The 21571-nt window shown below is 36.0% G+C and overlaps 1 protein-coding gene across 4 annotated transcripts in view; it reads left to right on the top strand.

The window, feature by feature from the left end:
- Window positions 1–12204, top strand: part of WDR78 (WD repeat domain 78) — an 86588-nt gene extending 74384 nt beyond the window's left edge. For all 4 annotated transcript variants that reach the window (XM_032870045.1, XM_032870046.1, XM_032870044.1 and 1 more), the window contains 4 exons: window positions 2033–2131; window positions 2985–3211; window positions 5527–5683; window positions 10905–12204. In XM_032870045.1, the coding sequence (XP_032725936.1) occupies window positions 2033–2131; window positions 2985–3211; window positions 5527–5683; window positions 10905–10949 (528 nt within the window). In that variant the 3' untranslated portion in view covers window positions 10950–12204. The remainder of the gene's footprint in view (window positions 1–2032; window positions 2132–2984; window positions 3212–5526; window positions 5684–10904) is intronic.
- Window positions 12205–21571: the final 9367 nt, after the last annotated feature.

Genomic DNA, 21571 nt, shown 5'->3' with positions numbered 1-21571 from the left:
TAGTTTCTTGGTGGTGGTGGAAGATGGTGGTTTAACATGTCCTGGAGGCAGGACCCTTAGTGCTATCTCAACTCCAGAACTTCTTAGAGGTTGGGCTGAACCCTCTTTTGCAACTGCATCATAGTTCAACTTGAATCTTTGCCCATTTCTGTTCCTTTCAAAGAGATTGTTCCCCAATACATCTCTCGAATGGAAATCTCAGATTTTATAGACTGACTAAAACAGCTCTAGACAGTGACCTTGCTCTATAGAGAAAGATAACTTATTTATAAATGGTGTTGGGATAATCATTATCCATATAAAAATGGAATTAGATACCTACCCCATCATACACAAAAAACTTCTAGAAGAAGATGTAGGAAAACATTTCTATTACCTCAAAATAGGAAAAATTTCTTAAACAAAGCACAAAAAATGCTAATATTTAAAAAAGTTATAAACCCAGTTACATTAAAAGGAGGACTTCTGTTTTTCGAAAGGCACTAAAAAGTAAAAAGGTAAGCCATACACTTGGAGAAGATATTTGCAACATATATAATAGACAAAGCATATGTAATGGAATATATAAAGAACTTTTATGTAAATAAATATAAAAAATATAATAAGTAACATAGTTAAGAGACATAAACAGAAGAAGAAATACAAATGGCCAGTAACATAAAAATGTTCTCAACCTTGTTACTATTCAAAAAAATGGGGCCTAAAAACATTAGGTATAATTTTATATCTCATATAATGGCAATATTTAAGATTTCTAACATAACCCAACTGTTGATGAGAATGTGCATCAAAGGGAACTTCTATATACTGCTGAATACAAATTGGTAATACTAGTTTGGGGAAAAAATTGTATTTTATTGTGTTATTTAAAACTACTTATATTCCATGATCTAGTAGTTGCATTCTTAAGTACTGGTACATGCTAGAGCAGTGTGTCTCAAATTTTAATGTGCATACAAATTACTTGAGAATCTTGTTAAAATGCAGATTCTGATTCCGTGGGTCTGGGGTAGGGCCTGAGATTTTGCATCTCTGAAATGCTCCCAGGTGATACTGATTCTACACAGCCTGGACATAGAGTCTGGCTTTCAGACCTTTTAACTATGACTTCACAGTAGGAAATATCACTTAAAAATCTCTATTTAGTACATACATAGTACAAGTTAAAAATGCTTGAGATTCCATTCAGTTCAATCTTTCATTCCAAGCAAGAATCATTTCTTCAACATTATATACATAGTTATTGTTAAGTCATCTGTTCTTCTCTTTGACTAGTTCTAATGAAAGAACACTTACTATTTTCCTAGATTGCTAGTTCCATAGTTAGGGAGCAATAAATTAGAAAATTTTCTTCCTGGGGTGCTTGGGTGGCTCAGTGGTTTAAAGCCTCTGCCTTTGGCTCAGGTCATGATCCCAGGATCCTTGTCAGGCTCTCTGCTCAGCAGGGAGCCTGCTTCCTCCTCTCTCTGCCTGCCTCTCTGCCTGCTTGTGATCTCTGTCTGTTAAACAAATAAAATCTTAAAAAAAAAAAAAAAGAAGAAGAAATTTTCTTCCTTATTTTAAGCCAGTGCTTATCCATTTAATTTCTAAAAGAGGATCTAAGTTCTTCCCTCTATTCCAGCAAAGAACCAATCTATATTTTCTTTGCACTGTAGTCCTTCAGGTAGTTTAATTATTATAAAATTATTGTAGAAAGAAAAAGACAACAGACAACCATGATTAAGACAGTATTTCTAACTTTAGTTCTAGAGTTGATTTTAATAGATCTTGAGGTATCTGATTGTTTTTTAAGATTTTATTTATTTATTTGACAGACAGAGATCACAAGTAGGCAGGGGGTGGGGGGAAGCAGGCTCCCTGCTGAGCAGAGAGCTGGATGTGGGGCTCGATCCCAGGACTCTGGGATCATGACCTGAGCCAAAGACAGAGGCTTTAATCCACTGAGCCACCCAGGCACCTGGGATCTGATTTTCTATTTAGCACATTTAGTAATGTATCACAAGCCAATATATTTTAATTTTTTGTGTTTTAGGATACAAATATCTATTTGGCTGGCACTGAAGAAGGTCATATTCACAAATGTTCCTGTTCGTATAATGAGCAATACCTAGATACCTACAGAGGACATAAGGTCAGTTTAATTAGAGTAGGTATGGAAATTTTATCTTTTATTACTTCTGAAAAAATAACATTATATACAGTACTTTTAACATGCAGTAAATTTACAACTTCAGAGTTAGCATTACCAACTTGAATTAAGTGCTTTCTTGTATGCAAACCATTGATCACATGTGGGGCATCTTATTTGGCTTCTAGATATTCTTTTTTTTTTTCCTCTTTGAGAGAGAGAGAGAGAGAGAGAAAATGCAAGCCAGTAGGGGTGGTGCAGGGAGAGGCAGAGGGAGAGGAAGTGAGAGAATCTTAAGCAGGCTCCATGCTCGGCATGGACCCCGACACAGGCCTCGATCTCATGACTCTGAGATCATGACCTGAGCCGAAATCAAGAGTTGGACACTTAACTGACTGAGCCACCCAGGCACCCCTTGCTTTGAGATATTCTTGATTTCTTCTTCAAGTTATGGAATTTAAAATGATTTCTGAAAAGCTTTGCTTATGATAACATGCTGATCCCAAAGTAAAAAGGTGTCTGGCATATACTTATTTTCTGTATCTTTTGTAATTGTTCCATCTATGGGTTTCAGCATTTTCTCCCTCATAAAAAAAAAATCTTATATTTTTAAAGCAAATAGGTAAAATATGTATTAATATTTAGTATTGTGACAAGTATATTTTTATGTCTCCATAGGGCATAATTTAGGGAAGATTCTATCTATGACCTTACTCTCAGCTAAAATGATACATGATAATGCATGGTGCATAAATCTTCTAGAAAGCTTAGCATTTTTAATTTGCTGGTGATGTTTAAAGTATAAGATGTTCAATATTATTTACTTACGTATTTTAATTTGTTTTTCTAATTCTAGGGCCCAGTGTATAAAATAGCATGGAACCCATTTTGTCATGATGTGTTCTTAAGCTGTTCTGCAGATTGGGGTGTTATTATATGGCAACAGGAGAGCACCACACCCTTTTTGAGCTTTTATCCAACAACTTCTGTTGTTTACGATGTTGCCTGGTCTCCAAAATCCTCCTATATATTTGCAGCTGCAAATGAGAGCAGAGTGGAGATTTGGGACCTTCACGTCAGCACGTAAGTGTTAATGCTTTTCTTGGTAATAGTTCTTATAGAAGCAGTTTTGGTATTGGTTAGAGGGAATTGTAGTTACTTTAAAACAATAATGGTCTACACTATGAGAGTCCTTTACAAATAAAAGATATGCGAGGATGCTATATTCATTTTAATTACTTAGACCATATGTGGTTTTATTTTTTTTAAGATTTTATTTATTTATTTGACAGAGAGAGACACACACAGTGAGAGGGGTTACACAACCAGGGAGAGTGGGAAAGGGAGGAGCAGGCTTCCCACTGAGCAGGGAGCCCAATGAGGAACTTGATCCCAGATCCTGGGATCATGACCTGAGTGGAAGGTAGAGGCTTAACCCACTGAGCCACACAGGTGCCCCGCATATATGGTTTTAAAAGCAGAAAGGCAGCTAATTGTTTTTAACTGAAGATTTTCTGCAGAGAGATAAAGGGAACAAAATAATTATTTTTTTATAATTTTTATGTATTCTCTTACCTTGTTTTATTTATTTATTTATTTTTAAAGATTTTATTTATTTATTTGACAGACAGAGATCACAAGTAGGCAGAGAGGCAGACAGAGAGCCAGGCAGAGAGAGGAAAGGAAGCAGACTCCCTACTGAGCAGAGAGCCCGATGTGGGGCTCGATCCCAGGACCCTGGGAATATGACCTGAGCTGAAGGCAGAGGCTTCAACCCACTGAGCCACCCAGGCGCCCCTCTTACCTTGTTTTAAAACATATTCAAAGGGCCATGCATTTATTTTTATTTTTTAAGAATTTTTTAAAAAGATTATTTATTTATTTATTTGAGTGCGAGAGAATGAGAGAGAGAGCACAAGCAGTGTGAAGGGGAGAGGGACAAGCAGACTCCCCACTGAGCAGGGAGCCCAGTGTGGCCTGATTGATCCTGGGACTCCAGGATCATGACCTAAATGGAAGGCCCTGAACCAAAGGCAGACAGACACTTAACTGATTGAGCCACCCAGGTACCCAGGGCCATGCATTTAATTAAAATTTTTAATTTAATGCATTTAATTGAAATTTAATTTAAGGCGTTACACCGAAGTTTAGAGTATCCTCTAGACCCATCTTTCATTTTAAAATGAAAATTTATACCATATAGGAATAAAGTGTTTGTGATTTTACTTCTTCAGTTGGAAAATACTGTAGATTTTTATGCTAGTTATTAGCAGAAGAATCAGGGAAATACATTCTTTCTTTAAAATAAGTGACAAAAAATTCAGTGGGCTTATTCTTAATGGCAATTTTTTTCCCTTAGAAGTTAAAAATTAAATAACTCTAAAATGTTGTCATGGCTTCTACTATGGAAAGGTTTGAACCCCAAACCAAAGATTACACCACAAAGCAATTTATATTTGAATATGAGATGACTAATGTATAAAATGATTACTTAACTCATCCCACCTCTGATTTTAGTTTTTTTGGTAAAACGGTGGTTCTCAGGACATTTCTTCAGACATATACAAGTTACTGCTTCTGTTGTTTGTAGGGTATCACTAGATTGCTTTAGACGATGGGGAACAGAAAAAGTTCTTGTTCAAAGTATTCTCTTATGTTCCAGAGGTTCATTTGGATCAAAATGTCCTTCTATTAAAAGACATTTACTACTTAAGAAGTCATATTAGTGAGGGTTCTCCAGAGATAGAGATGCAATAAAAAGAGAGAAAGAGAATTATTTTAAGGAATTGGCTCGCATGGCTATGAGGCCTGGCAAGTGCCCAGTCTGCGGTACAGGTTGGCAGGCTAGAGTTTCCATCAGAAATCCATGTTGCAGTCAGGAGTCTGAAGGAAGACTGGAGGCAGAATTTTATTCCCCTTCAGGGAACTCAGTCTTTTCTCTTAAGGTCTTCATCAAACTGAATAAGGTCTGCCTGCACTATGGAGGGTAAGCTGCTTTGTTCCAAATTCTACTGATCAGTAAATGTTAATTCCATCTAAACAAAACACCTGCACAGCAAAGTGTAGATGAATGTTGACCAAACAACTGAATATCGTAGCCTAGCCAAGTTAATACATAGTTACCCAGCACAGGAGTTTAAACTTATGAGTGTACATCTTAATTATGAACTTCCTGAATTTATTTATTTGAAGTTAGTTCACTGAAGAAAAGAAAGTTTTGATCGAATAAGGAGTTGAGAAGCCATTATTTTGACTTTGGAAACTTACTTAAGTAAGATGCTTATTTTGTTTTGTTTTTGTCACATGAAATCCCAGAATATATCTGACTTTTCTTAATCTGTATACAAAAAGAATGTATTAACAACAACTGAATTTACAAGTAAAGTATTTTATTACAGCTTGGATCCTCTCATTGTGAATATTGCTAACCCTGGAATCAAGTTCACAACTGTTCTCTTTGCCAAACAAACAGATTGCCTTCTAGTCGGCGACAGTGATGGACAGGTTGCTGTGTATGAACTAAGAAATATGCCCACTACTTTGGATTCTGGCCGGGTAAGACTCAAAAGTCAAAAGTTTATGTTATTTTGTGTAATTTTGTATCATACAAGGAATTTACATTTCTTAATTATCTTAAGTGTAATGCAGTAGGAAGAACGTAAGTCTCGAGAGTTGCTACCTACTCAGCATGGTATCTACTAGGCTTATTTTCTTTGAGCCTCATGGTTTTTTTTTTTTTCCTGTAAAATGAGAACAATATTGCTATAGCATAATAATTATAAATGTGTGGAATAACTTTAAGTTGTGTCTAATATACTGTTGGGTTTTAATAGTTGTTGAATGTAGCTGAAGAAGATTACTGCAAATATTCAAAGACTTATAAGAAATGATATTTTTGATATTATCCAATGTTCCCAAAATAGGCATTTTTTTTTTGTTTCTGTAGTATTAGCCTATTCCCTTACTCTGATCTTCAAATATGAAAACTTCCTTGTAAAAGTTTGACAAACAATCGGTATTACTAGCTGCCCATTATTTTTAAGGTAGCTTTTCAATTTTTTGTTTTTCTAAAATTTTGTCTTTTGTCTTTTAAAGATTTTTTTATTTATCTGAGAGAGAGTGGGAGGGTGTGCACTCACGCTTGTGCAAGGCGGGGAGGGACGGAGGGAGAAGGAGAGAGAATCTTGAGCAGATTCTGTGCTTAGTTTAGAGCCAGACTCAGGGCTTAATCTCACAGCCCTGAGATAAGGACAGGAGCTAAAACCAGGAGTTGGTCGCTCAACCAACTACATCACCCAGGTAGCCCTTCTTTAATTTTTTTATGTTTAAATTATTATTTTATGGGATAATCTGGAAAATATTACCATGAGTATGAGAAACATGTTAAAATATTTTAAATATGCAAAAATCCATAAGAAAAATACACTAAGACTATAGTAGAAGAGTGGGTAATGGTCAGGAATAGTTCATTCCCCAAAAATAGCTAGTAAATATATTTTAAAATTAAACCTCATTGATAATTTAAGAAATAAAAATTTATTACATTAAATTAAAATGTAGTAGCTTTCTCATATATGAAATTAACAAAGCTTTTTTTAGAGAAGGAAAAGATTTCTCCCTTTTTATTTAAAAAATTTTTTTGAAGACTTAATTATTTTAGAGAGAGAGCATGAGGGGGGAAGGACACAGAGAGAGAATCTTCAAGCAGACTACCTGCTGAGCATGGAGCCCAAGGAGGGGCTTGATCCCAGTGACCCATGAGATCATGGCTGAAGAGAAACCAAGAGTTGGATGCTCAATCAACTGAGCCACCCAGGCACTACAAGTTTTTTTTTTTTTTTTTTTTTTTTAATTTATTAGGACTTCTCAGTATTGGCAAACGTTTGATAAGATAGGTTTTCTCTTACACAGAGAAATGTTGGAATATTGTGGTATTACTTCTTTGGAAGCAATTTGGCAATCTAAACCAAGAGCTTCATGTTCCTGAAGCTCTATTCTATAGAAATATCAATAAAGGTAATCAAAGAAATTAATTATAGCATAATTTATAACAGGATCAGAAGAGAAAAAGATCCAACCAGAGAGAAACGTGGCCAGGAAAGTCAGGTGTATTAATTAGATTTGGGTCACACGTAGAAGGTGGAGTTTTACCCCAACCACATGGACTGTAAATGTCAGATAGATGATAGATAGATAGATAATTGCTTGCTTGTCATTTCTCCTTCTAAAATCCGGTTCCACTTATTTCAAGTCTTTGCTCAAATATCAGTCATTTTCTTGGTGATATCTTCCTTGGCTACCTTATTTAAAAGTGTACCTCTACACCTTCTGTTTAGGATTCTGTTTATGCCACATTAAAAGAAACAGATTAAAAGAAGAAATTTCTGAGATTATAAAAGACATAATGTCTAGTATGTATAAAGAACTCCTATTAAAGGATAAGAAGAATTCAATATTTTAAATGGACAAATGTATAAAATCCTAATTCATAGGAAAGAAACTGGAAAATTAAACTTAAGCAACATTCATTCTCACTAGTAATGAAGAAATATACAATTGAAATTGTGTAAGATATCAGTACAAACTGATTGGATTTACAAAAAAAATAGTAGCCAATATCAAGTATTAGCAAAGTTGTGGGGAATTAGGAACTTTTATGCAAGGGTCATGGGAATATGAATTAGCATAACCTCTTTGGAGAGCAATTCAGTAAAAGTGAAAATTCAAATACCATACGAGTCAATGATAACATAGAGCATGTCTTGTACATGTGTTATTAGGAGACATGTATAAGGTAGAAATGTGAGGTGTTTTTCCTTTATTTTTTCCTTCATCTTTAATATTTCCTTTGTACATGGAGATGATTACTCAGTCTCCTTTTGCTTAAAATGTTCACATTCAAGTATTTTATAAAATTTTTAAAAATCTTAGTTCATCTTAAGCTCTTACATTTAGATAATATATTTTATTATTCTGTTTATAAGTCCAGCAAATTTTAATACCTATTTCCAACAAGCTTTTACAATAATTAAGTTCCATTAAATCCTTTAAGTTTAACTTATAAATTTAATATAGATTTTTAAGTACTTCAATTGCTTTATGGGGAAGCAAATCTGATACTTAAGGAATTCTTATTAATTTAATAAATTTTAAATGTTGAATATGATGAATCTTAAATTTTCTTAAATGTTCTAATGCTTTTTACAAAGTAGTAATATTTCAATCTATAATTGTGAGTCTAAATCAATTACCCAATTACACATTTAAATTAATTCTAATTGAACACCACTGTATGGTGACTAACATAACATAAAAAAAAAGGGAAATTTATTTGTGAGACAATCTAACAATGGTAAATTCTCTTAAAAATAATGAATATTTAAAATGCCAAATATATATAAGTTCCTTAATAAAAATTATTAAAATTATCTGTTTGATTTGCTGCATTATTTCTATATATAATTATTATTCTTCTCAGGGTAAAAATAGGTTTTCCCAATAAAGAAACAAATGAAGCATTCCAAGTAGTTTTGGAGATTATTTTCTCTACTGGCTGACATGCATACTGACTGTGGACATTTAAGGAGATTTTCCTAACTACCTTAAAGTTTTAATTTAAATTCCAGTTAGTTAACATACAGTTGATTATTAGTTTCAGGTACAGAATTTAGTAATTCAACATTTCCATACATCACCCAGTACTCATCACAAGTACACGCTTTAATCCCCATCACCTATTTAACCCATCACTCCCTCCACCTCCCCTCTAGTAACCATTGTTCTCTCTAGTTAAGAGTCTGTTTCTTGGGGGTGCCTGGGTGGCTCAGTAGGTTAAAGCCTCTGCCTTCAGCTCAGGTCATGATCCCAGGAGGATCTCTGCTCAGCAGGGAGCCTGTTTCCTCCTCTCTCTCTGCCTCCCTCTCTGCCTACTTATGATCTCTGTCTGTCAAATAAATAAATAAAAAATCTTAAAAAAAAAAAAAAGAGTCTGTTTCTTGGATTGCCTCTCTCTCTCTTTTCCCCCCCTATGCTCATTTGCTTTGTTTCTTAAATTTCGTATATGAGTGAACTCCTATGGTATTTGTCTTTCTCTGACTTATTTCGCTTAGCATAATACTCTCTAGCTCCATCTGTATCATTGCAAATGGCAAGATTTCATTCCTTTTTATGCAAACTGGTGCAACTCTGGAAAATAATATGGAGGTTCCTCAAAAAGCTAAAATAGAACTACTCTACGGTACAGCGATTGCACTACTAGATGTTTACCCAAAGAATACAAAAACACTAATTCAAAGGAATACATGAATCCTGATGTTTATAGCAACATTATCTACAATAGTAAAATTATGGAAACAGCCCAAATGTCCATCAAGATGAATGGATAAAGAAGATGTGTTATATATATACACATTAGAGACATCTTTCATTTATTTTTTTATTAACATATAATGTATTATTTGCTTCAGGCATGCAGGTCTGTGAAATAATAGTCTTACACAATTCATAGCACTTACCATAGCACATACCCTCCCCAATGTCCATAAGCCAGCCTGATGACTGGCACAATCAGGACTACGGGGTCCAAGCCTTGCAATGATAACTTTATGATAGAGCTAGCTGTCAAAGGATTTACCACCACATTAGCATTATTGTTTGTTGAAGCACTGCTTCCTCTCCTGATGGGATGTGGTTGGTTGCTGGGGGCCTAAGTCTTGTGTTGAACAGAATTACAGTTTAAGTACTTAGCAGAAGCTAATTTCAGTGGGGCATTGCACAAAGCAACTGTTTTTTTTTTTTCTGGAGGCAGCCTGTGGAGAATCACTCCTGGATACTATTTATATTCTTAAGTTTCAGTATATAAATGTTTGCCATTTTTTTCTTTGTCCTTTGGTATTTACATATAGACTGTTCATTCATTTAACAGATATCTACTGAGTATATACTATGTGACAGGGTCTCTTTTAGGTGCTAAGGATACAACAGTGAACAGATTACAGTACTGATCTACGTTAGTCCAAGTGAGAGACTGAACTGGAAAGATGTGGGTTTGAGAAGAAGTTTGGCAACTGATTTTGTGTCAGTCTTCCTTAGTATAGGCTAGAAGATAGGATTGACTTATGTAATACCATCACAGGTATTTATAAATTGGTTGTTAATATTTCTATTATACATTCCAGGAAACTATGATTCCCAGATACCGGTGATTTTCTTAAGATCACCTTCACTGTGTAGTAGAGAAAACTCTGGTCTTTTGTTTCCATTTCCCAACTTTTCATGATATCTTTCTTAAAAACACCTACCATCTTTGGTTTCATCCTCTTGTAGATTATTATTTTACTTCTTTGGTACAAAGATTATTAATATTAAACATAAAATCCACATTGAAATTCAGATATTCAACTCTCTCTAAATCAAGCACTCTAGGTCGGGAAAGAGTTTAAGATACCATTAATATCACAAACTATTTTACAAATGAGAAAACTGAGGTTTAGATATTAAGGCTAAACAGGAGCCATCAAAATGATCCCTCAACTGAATCCTTATAAAGTTGTTTATCAAACTCCCTTAACAGAGTCTTTGATAGGAAAAAGCAGGTTTATACTAGGAAGTAACTGTTACTCTTTAATTTTGCTTTGGTTTGTTTACTTTTTACAATCTTATTGGGTGCCCTTCATATGTATCGCTAATTTATAAATTTTAAATGGCATTTTAAAGACTCCTTTACCTCTTAATTTATATTTTATTGCATTCTAATTATTTGATTTTTTCTTTTCAGGGAGATATAATAAATACTTTGCTTGGACCCAAGCCAAACCGATAAGGATAATTCATCATTACTAATATTTTCTCTTGTTGCCGTTTAAAGAAAAAGAAACAGTGTTTCATGTCCAATTATCCAATTTGTATGCAGTAAACTGGGATTTTGATGTTCGAAAATGATATTTTATGTATAACCTCTATTTCAACTTAACATAAATTTAATAAACTTTTATTTCAGAGATATGTAATTAGTTTGAGATCTAGACTAATTGTAAGAGTTTTGCTGAGATTTTCTTAATATTTTTGTCATATTCGAAGTACATAATAACTACATATATGTACTTATAAAATATCCAAATCAGTCAGAAAATTATTATTCCATTAGAAACAAAGCTTGGAAATTATTAGAATTACTTATACCAGAAATCTTTACAAGATGAAGTTCCATAGACTTTTAAATCTTCTGCTTTCCAAGATCTATTTTCTAGAGTTTATGAATTACACATGTATTAGTGTTATGAGAATATTGAATTCTCACACCGAACTTTAAATCAGAATTTTATCCTAGATTTGAAAGAAATGAAGCTATGAAACTTTGTTAGACTATTTGACAAGCAAAAGACATTTGACATGGCAAATGTCAAATTTGCTTTGTTTAGCCACCAGACATCACACTCCCAATTCAGGGAGAAAAATTAATCTGGGACACATCAGGGCACCCTCCTCTGCGTGCTCCAAATCTGCTGTGGGTTTTAAACCCAAACTTAAGTGGGCCCAGAGAGAAAATGGAAAGTCCTCAATCTATAGTTGGCATCGGGATGTTATCTTATGAAAGATTCTAGAGCTAGCTTGTGGATATAGGAGGAGTGGGAGGCAGCAACTCCCTCAGACAATTTGCTAACAGCCTATTCCATGCTGTTTGTTAGAACAAGTCCTGCATTTTTTAGCTGAGGCCATAGGACGTATGGCTTGTTTTGTAAAGCATTCTAAGTGGAGAGGAAAAGATAAGGCATGTGAAACTCACTAAACTCTCTGAAAAAAAAAAAAAGTATGTATAAAAGTAAGAATGGAATCTGTGCAACAATAGAAACTGCCTTTTGTAAGTGTCTGTTACTTCACAGTCTCTATTTCTTTGGAGCCATCCTTTAAACAAAAGCAGAGTGATTCTCAAGTGGACTGAGAGCTCAGGTCAGGTAATAAGAATTACAAATTTTCTGCTGATAGAATTCATTGCGGTTCATCTGTGTCTTTCTGAAAGGTTGGACTTTCCATAACACTCTGTGTAACAAAATAAAAACTTTATTTCTTTGAAAAAATGTTTCTTTTTGTTATTTATTTTTGATCTTCCAAAAATTTTCACATATTCTATCATCACTGGTCATCAAGCCTAAATGAGAAATAAAACTATTTTATTATTCTTAGACCCTGGGCAACTGGCCCTGAAGCACTGACCCTATTCCATTTTACCCTTCTCACCCCTGATCTTATAGACTCTCCCATGCTTTTAGATTAGCACCAATTTTTATTTTAAGATCTTTCACCTTGGAGTTACAGAAGGAATTATTTTGCTGGCTTTCTGGGTTGGCTTTGGATTCTCACTAGTAAACTCTATCCCATAAAAGTTTTCTAAAAATTTGGGACTTTTTGGCTGTTTTAGGTTTATAACAAAATCAAAAGGATGGTACAAGAGATTTCCCTTATACTCCTTGCCCCCACCCAAAGTCCATAGTTTACATAATGGTTCAACCTTAACTTTGTATATTCTGTGGGTTTGGACAAATGTATAATAACATATACCCAAATTATAGTATTATATAGAGCATTTTCACTGCCCTAAAAATCCTCGGTGCTCTATTTTTTCCTTCACTCCCCAATCCAGCAATCACAGATCTTTTACTGTCTCAATGGTCTTACCTTTTCCAGAATGTCATATAATTGGAATCATAGTGTCTATAGCCTTTTCAGATTGACTCTTTTCATTTAGTAATATGAATTTAAGGTTCTTCCATGTCTGTTCACGGCTTTATAGCTCATTCCTTTTTAGTGTTTATTGATATTCCGTTGTCTGGATATATCACAGTTTGTCATTCATCTACTGAAGGACATCTTGGTTGCTTCCCAATTTTGGCAATTATGAATAAAATTGCCATAAACAACTGTGTGCAGGATTTTTTGTGGACATAAGTTTCCAACTCTTGTGGTTAATACTGAGAAGCATGATTATTGGATTGTAGAGTATGTTGTTTTGCCAAAAAAAAAAAAGAAACAAAACAAAACCCATTCAAAATTTTCCAAAGTGGCTGAATACCATTTTTCATTCCCTCTCTCAATGTGTGAGAGCTCCTATTTTTCCATGTCCTTGCCTGCTTTGGTATTGTCAATATTCCAAATTTTGGCTATTCTAATAGATGTGTAGTCATATCTCATTGTTGTTTTAATATGTTTAATATGCTTTTCCTCAGTGAAAGAATTTTAAGAATTGAGAGTTCTGCTTAGCAGTTAGCCATCTCATTTTATCCTTCAAACACACATGCACACATGCACACACACACACACACACACACCCCTAATGAACTAATTAGGGGTCTCTAGAGAGAGTGGTGACTGGCCTCACTTTAGAGTCTTATTTTGTGCTGGGTATTCATTACTTTATCTGGTCATTCTCTACCAGGCATCTCTCATATAGAACTTACATTATTGCCTGTGAGTAAGCTGTTAGCTGCTCTTGCAACTGTTGTGGGGAAGGAAGATTATATTCATAATATAATTGTGCATCAAAATGTGTTCACTTGGTTCACTTCTGTGTAGTTACATAAAATTACAAATGAGAAGTGTATTTTCCATTTTGTCTCAATAAAAGTTTCCCCAAAAGAAAATCTTGGATTGTACTGTGAACAGATTTAGTTATCAACAACACACTAGTAGTAATGTACATGTTAAAGTTCTGTACAGTTTGTAGAACACGTTCACATCTATTATCTCATTATACCCTTACAGCAATCCTATGAGACAGATAGGGAAAGTAGTTGTGATGTTATTATAAAATTTTCCAGGTAATATAATTAAGGCTTAAATAGGTGATATAATTTACCAAAGACCATACATCTGGTAACTGGTCAGGCTTAAACTCAAGCCCAAAGCTTTGAGCAGTTCTTAAACATTTTCCCCTAGTGTGCAGTAAATGCTTAATATCTATATAGTTCATTGAGCTCTCGTAACCAAAGCACAAGAGTGTATATTCTTCTATAATTAAGGCTTTGTCCCTAAATGACGATGCTTATAACTTAGTTTTTTAGTTTTTTTCCTGCCTCAGACCTTGCCACATGTATCCCTTTGGTTAGGAACACCCTTCTTCCCATCCCTTGCTCCCCTTCAACGTGTTAACTCATCACTCCCCCTTCAGATCTCAGTTCATTTCTCATCTTCTCAAGAGAGCTTTTTCTGAGCTCCCTTCTACGGGAACTGCCACCCAGCTAGTTTAAATTTACTCCAAGTATCTTAAACATGATGGGAAATGTGAACTTTCTGTGGAGCTGGAAGAAGTGGGGAATGAGGAAAAAAGAGAGTTTTAGTGAATCCATAGAGCAGAGGGGACGTATGTCCTGTTTCTGAGTAACGTTGTTCAAGAAGGAGAAAGACCTAGGAGGGAATGAGCCTCAGAAAAATCCAGTGAGTGATACGTAGAAGCAACAAAGACCACTGGAACCAAAAAAGCCAGGAAGCTGAGGATGATTAATGACCTACCAAGAATCAACAATTTGTTGATAGAAGGGCCTTGGCAGAGAGTAAGATGATAGATTTAAGTCCTGGGAAAGGGAAGGAAGCCAAATCTGAGAGAGACTGTTAGTAACTTTGTGTGTACATAGTTTGTTTCTGCCACCTGGGTAGAATGAAGACTTAGGACTAGAAACTGAATTATAGAATATACATTCTTGGACACCTGAGTTTCTGAATTGAGATTTGCACCTGCTGTGCTAAATATTGGTCTGATTATTTGCTTAGTCTGCCTCCTCTCCTAGACTGTAAGCCCTTTAAGGGAAGGGACTACGTGTTTTGTTCATCACTGTATCTCCAACACCTAGAACACTACCTCCAGAGAGGGGTTATTGCAACAAATATTTGTTGAATGAATGAATGATTGAATTAATTAATGGGAGAAATATTGGCTTCATGCATACCCCATGTTAAAGTATGATTTAATATTTGAAGTATGATTTCCTTAATATCCTAACAAGATATCTTAACATCGCAGAGGGTAAAACATTTTAACTGTGAAAAACACAGATCATAAAATCAAACAGAACATAAAATCAGCTTTGAAAATCAGCTAAACATAGGTCATAATTTTCTTTGCTCTGTAACAACATAAAATCAATTTTCCACCTCAAGACAAAAACTGAAAACAAGTTAATGATGACTTTCTTCAGGTGAATATTGCTGCTACTTTTGAGTTTGCACTCACACCGACTGTTGCAGATTACCTCCACTATCAAGCACTTAACCCGGTTCCTGGCATGATGTAGTTACTCATTCTCATTACCCCAGACCACATTCAACCTTCTTGGTCTGAGAACCTCTTTGCCCTTGCAGCTGGCTAAGTCCTTGCAAGGCCCCGCTCCTCCTTCAGGAGACACAGATTGTGCTAATGATCTCATTTGTTCTGCTTGGGCTTTGTGTCTGGTTTGTTCAGGATTTACTGCAATGTTCAAGTCTACCCTCAAATCCATAGAACATTAACTAGGCTATTAGCCTTCATTTGCTTGGGTTGGCATACTCAGTGGGTGGTAAAACTAAAAGGCTAACAGTTTATATGAAACTAATTCCTGGGTTAAATAGAAAGCAGAACATGGCCATTAAGTTGGAACATATAAAACATTGTTATGAATCTTATCAAAATAAGCACTGCTTTTTCTAAATTGATGACACATTGGTGTAAGCATCCAGAACAACTCATGAAAAATGTACTATCACCGTGTCTGTATTTCTTTGAACAAGTCAGCTATTAAAAGATATGGTGCAGGGTGCCTGGGTGGCTTGGTCAGTTAAGCATCTGCCTTCAGCTCAGGTCATGATCCCAGGGTCCTGAGATCGAGCCCCACACTGGGCTCCCTGCTCAGCGGAGAGCCTGCTTCTCCCCCACCCTCTGCCTACTGCTTTGCCCACTTGTACTCTCTATCTCTGTGTCAAATAAATGAAATCTTCAAAATAATAATAATAAAAAAAAAGATATGGTGCTATCCCATCAAGAAGGAAAAAGTATCCCAGGATATTTTAGGGATCTTACATCACAACTCACTGATATAATTTTACTGAATTTTTTGAATTATTATATATTTCAGTTACTTACTGAGCATTTACAATTCATTTATTAGGCTTTTAAATTTCTAGAAACCCAAAATAACAACAACATAAAAAGAAAATACCTTCTTTGTCCATACAGAATGAAGCTTTAAATATCAATTACTGTTTTCTAACGATTATTAAGGAAATTTTTAGCTGCTCATTTAAATTCTTACTGATAGAGCACTTAAGGGCTCTATTACTAAAGTGAGTAGTAAAAAAATTTTAGCCATAAAGTTATGCAACAAGTTTTCTAAATAAGTGATATTTCAATACCTATTCTGCAGATATTTGTGGATTAGAAGTTAATGAGTTTTTAAAGAGGGGCAAAAGGGGGTTTCAGGTGAAGAAAACAGCAGGTGCAAAGGCCTAGAGAGAGAGAGGGAAAGCATGGACTTCCCACAGATGGTTTTCAGTACAGCTAGACCACTGAGAGTTTGACAGCCTATATGAGTAGACACAGGCCCATCCCAAAATGTCTTGTAGGCCATAGTAAGGAAATGCAGACTTTTGCATGCGGAAAATGGAAAGCCACTGAAGAGTTTTCAAAGTGGGTAATAATACAAGCACATGTTTAGAAAGATCATTCTGACAGCAGTGCGGGGCAATGGCTTAATGAAAGATACAGACCAGTTGAAAGGCTGTGGCGGTCTCTAAGTGAGAGCTGAGATCATGGCAGAGAGGGTAGAGAGGAATAGGTGGGTCACAGAGAAAAAGGTAGAAATCTATGAGACTTGGTGATTTAATGGATGTGTGTGCTGGAAGGAGTTTTTAATTGGGGAAGAGAGAGGGAGAATGAGGAGTTGTGAATGACTCCAGGAATAGTTGGATGAAGAGTGGTACCCTCTGAGGAAAACACCCTCTAGAAGCAATAAGCATGAATAAAAATAAATTAGTGTTTGGTAACAAATTTCTAAAGTGATCTTATCATCATTATCATAAAATAAGTATATGTGGTATACTTTATAATTTATCTGTGCTATAACTAACATTGCTTCATTTGATCCTGTGATATTTTTCCATGTTACAAATTAGAAAATCAAATTACAGTTTAAACTGCATTCTCAAACTCTCTCAGCTGGAAACCGCAAGACCAGTATTAAAACTCTAGTATTCTAACACCAAGGCCACTATGATCAGTGTAACATTTGGTAGAACTATAATCCTTATTATTATCACGAATGATCAATCTATTGAAAGTTCCCTTTGTGCTAGAGACTCTGACAGTACTCTGCATAATTTAATCCTGACAACCACCCTAATGAAATCAGTATTATTATCTTGATTTTACAGTTGAAAAATCTGAGATTCAGAGACATTAAGGACACTTTCCTAAGGACATTAGATGTTAAATGGCAGAATGGAGATCTGATTTCTCACATCCGAATGCCACAAACAGTACTTACAACTCACGCCAACCTGTTCTAACACCATGTAGTAGGTGTTTTCATAGCTATAATGCCTTCGTAAGCAATTTATAGATGAAATACATGTTTACTCAATCCATTGTTTGGTTGTTAACTTAGAATTTTGGTTCCTGTTAATTGTGGATCTTCATATCATCAATCAGATTGAGCCCATGGCAATTAATTCCAGTTGAGGCCAAATAACTGGTCTTACTTTGCTTTGATCTAAAAACTTGATTCATATGGACATTCTCTACGTCTATAGGATATAAATGACTTTAATTATACTAGTCAGGATAAGTTGGAGTATGTTACCATAACCAATAATCACCAAATCTCAGTGGTTTTATTTATTTATTTGTTTTTAAGGATTTTATTTATTTATTTGACAGAGAAAGAGAGATCACAAGTAGGCAGAGAGGCAGACAGAGAGAGAGGGAAGCAGGCTCCCCGCTGAGCAGAGAGCCCGATGCCGGGCTTGATCCCAGGACCCAGAGATCATGACCTGAGCTGAAGGCAAAGGCTTAACCCACTGAGCCACCCAGGCACCCCTCAGTGGTTTTATTTTTAAATTTTTAAAAATATATTTGGCAGATGGGGCGCCTGGGTGGGTCAGTGGGTTAAGCCTCTGCCTTTGGCTCAGGTCATGATCTCAGGGTCCTGGGATAGAGCCCCGCATCAGGTTCTCTGCTCAATAGGGAGTCTGCTTCCCTTCCTCTCTCTCTGGCTGCCTCTCTGCCTACTTGTGATCTCTGTCAAATAAATAAATAAAAATCTTTAATATATATATATATATATATTTGGCAGAGGGAGAGAACAAGCACAAGCAGGGGGAGCAGCAGAGGGAGAGGGAGAAGGCTCTCTGCTGAGCAGGGAACCCAGTGTTGGGCTTGATCCTGGGACTCTGGCGTCATGACCCAGGCTGAAGGCAGATTCCTAACGAACTGAGCCATTCAGGCATCCGAAATCTCAGTGGTTGTAAATGAAAAGAATTTGTTCCTCATTTACATTATATGTTCATTATAAGTGAGTATGTGGCCCTGCCCTGTAATGCTCTGACTCAGAGACCAGATTCTCTCAAAATGCTGCTGGTCATCAAGATGGGAGAGAGGGAGAACTGGGGAATCATGCACCGATCCTGAAATGCCAGACACAAGTGACACATGTTATTTTCACTCACCTTTTATTTGGCAAAATATATCACATGGCCACAACCAACTATAAAGAACAGGAAAACAGAATCCTACCATGTGTTTGAAGAGAACTAGAAATATATCTCCTTTAGTAATTTATGAGTAACTCAGATGCTAGTCAATTTCATGGTGAAAGATTTTCTAGGGTCAATAAATTTGGGATACTTTGAATTAAGCATATTGAAGAAGTTTCTTAATTATAAGTCTTCTCTGAGCCTTATTTATAATATGCATTATTAATCTCCAAAAAAGGGAGCCATAAGATTTTTTTTTCCAAAGACTATCTTGAAAGACTCACATCCTAAAGAAAACACTTTCAGAAATAGTACTCTGAGGTGCTGCCTTTTAGAACTTATTTGTGGAAAGAGGAAAGGAACAAAGAAGGAAAGGAAAGAATAAAGAGAGAAAAAGACCAGGGCAGTGCAAATTTATGGATATTTTTGAGATCCACAGCCTTCCATAGCAGCTAGTTGTAACCAAAAATTGCATTTCTATTCTCTTGTGTATCACATAGTTAATTTATTGAGTTTTTTTTTATGTGGATTAAATCTATTTATAAAGACAGGAAAATGTTGGAGGTATGTGCATCAACTATTTTATTAACATATAATGTATTATTTGTTTCAGGGCTACAGGTCTGTGAATCATCAGTCTTACACAATTCACAGCACTCAGCAGAGCACATACCCTCCCCAATGTTGTTTATTCAACATCTAATAAGATGTTGTGTGTTTCACTCACGTTACCTCATTCCATCTTCACAACATAAAATGCAGATTATTGTCTCCTCACAGATGAAGAAACTAAACTCAGAGAAGACAATTACATGTTCAAAGCCATACAGACAGTAAACTGAGTTGCAGTTTAGATGAGAAGGGAAAAGTCACGTCAACCTCCAAATAAAGAGGATTAAGTGCTCTAGTTAGAGATACAAGCAACAAACTTTTGTTGGTCAGAACATGGAAAGATTCATTTTCATTTTGATTATCTTCTCTGGTTGGACCTTGAGTTATCTGGAAGCAGTGATATCTGGCGGCCTGAATGAAGAGTGTTGAATGCCAGGCTGTTTGGATTTTATTCTCTAGGTAGTGCTGAGCCGTGGGAAGGTTTTGGATCAGGAGTAAAGGAATCAGACAAGTATAACAAGACTTAGCATTTCAAGTTCAAAGGGAGCCCTTAGGTAATTCAATTCAACCTTTCAATTCACAAATGGCAAATCATAAAGCTTTGGATGGTGAAGCTCCACAGCTAGGGCTTTCATTATTGGCATTAGCGTTTTACCGGGTAACTGACCTAGCTGATTAGCTTGCCTCCATTTGGTCACCAGCTGAGCTCAGGTCCCACGGGCCTTGCATTCGTGTCCCTAGTTAAGGCAAGCCCTGATGAGACCTGCAAAGCTGGCGGAAGAGACTATTTTGAGCAGAGGGGGATCAAGTCAGGTTGGTAGCAGCATTCAGAGGTATCAGAGTGGATCTGGCATCCAGGGCAGGGATTATCCCTTGGCTGAATACTTCTCTCCTGGCCTGTGCAGAAGCCCAGCCCAAAGCCGCTGCAGCTAATGCTGTGCTAATCCTGGCGTTATCAAGATGCACAGTATGAGTCTCCAAAGAAGGGAAGAAGTTGGTGATAAATGGGTAAATCATTGCCGATGTTGCGGGTGTGCAGGACTTGGTCATGCAAAGGTCCCTCTGGAGTTGATACACGACAGATTCACCCACAACTTTGACCTACGGAAGGTTGAGGTGCTCTGTCTGTAGTCAAAACCATTCCTGGCCCTTAGGTCTCTTGCTTAGCAAATGATTCTCCTCCAACCTCCCAGTTGTGCAAGCCAGAGACCTAAGTACCATTTGGGGGCCTCCTTATTCCTGATACCTAATCAATACCAAGTCTCCTATGTTTTGAGTACTGTAACCTGCCCCATCCTTTCTGCAATAACCTTAGTTTAGAGCACATCATATCTCATCTAAATTATTGCAAAAGTCTTTTTTGTTTCTCCTGCCGCAAATCTTCCTCTTAATCAGTTCCCCATACTGCAGCTGGAGAGATTGAGAAAGCAACAATTCTTTGAAATAATATTTATTTTTCAGAGTCAGAAATGCTTTCATTCAGAGCATAGGTTATTTTGTTCCATTTTCTGGCTTCCATACAGAAAAATGGCAATGTCACAAGAAGTATGGGTGATGTGATTTTGATCACAGGCTGAAAGGATTTTTTTTTTTTTAACCAGAGATCACAGAAGAGAAATCAATTTTAAAAAAATTATTTTTCAATTTGCTACAAAATGGGTCAACTCTTTAAGATCTCAAACTGCATCAACCCACTTTAGCTAAGAGCTTTGTAAAAATGAGTACTTTTAGGAAGTTTAACAGAAAAGAAATTTCACTATTTCACTCCTTGAGGGTGATGTATTCAGTTTTCTATTACAAAACTATGTATTGATAACTGAATGCCTAAGTCATAGGGTGGAGGATAAGAAGAAGGATTCTGGTCAGAGGAATTCTCCTATGTTCTAAAGGAAAGTTATCTTTTCTATTCCACCTCAATGGGGAGAGAAGAAGATAAACGTTTATCTCATTAGCTTTAATAAGCAGTTACTATCACAATTTTACAAAGAAGGATTCTTGGGGAGGTTCAATATCTTGATTAAGATTCTAGATCTTCTAGGGGGCACCTGGGTGGCTCAGTGGGTTAAAGCCTCTGCCTTCGGCTCGGGTCATGATCCCAAGGTCCTGGAATCGAGCCCC

Source organism: Lontra canadensis, unplaced genomic scaffold (assembly GCF_010015895.1).
Source record: "Lontra canadensis isolate GAN:19392208 unplaced genomic scaffold, GSC_riverotter_1.0 scaffold40, whole genome shotgun sequence".
NCBI lineage: Eukaryota > Metazoa > Chordata > Mammalia > Carnivora > Mustelidae > Lontra > Lontra canadensis.
This window is presented reverse-complemented; position numbering and strand designations above follow the sequence as displayed.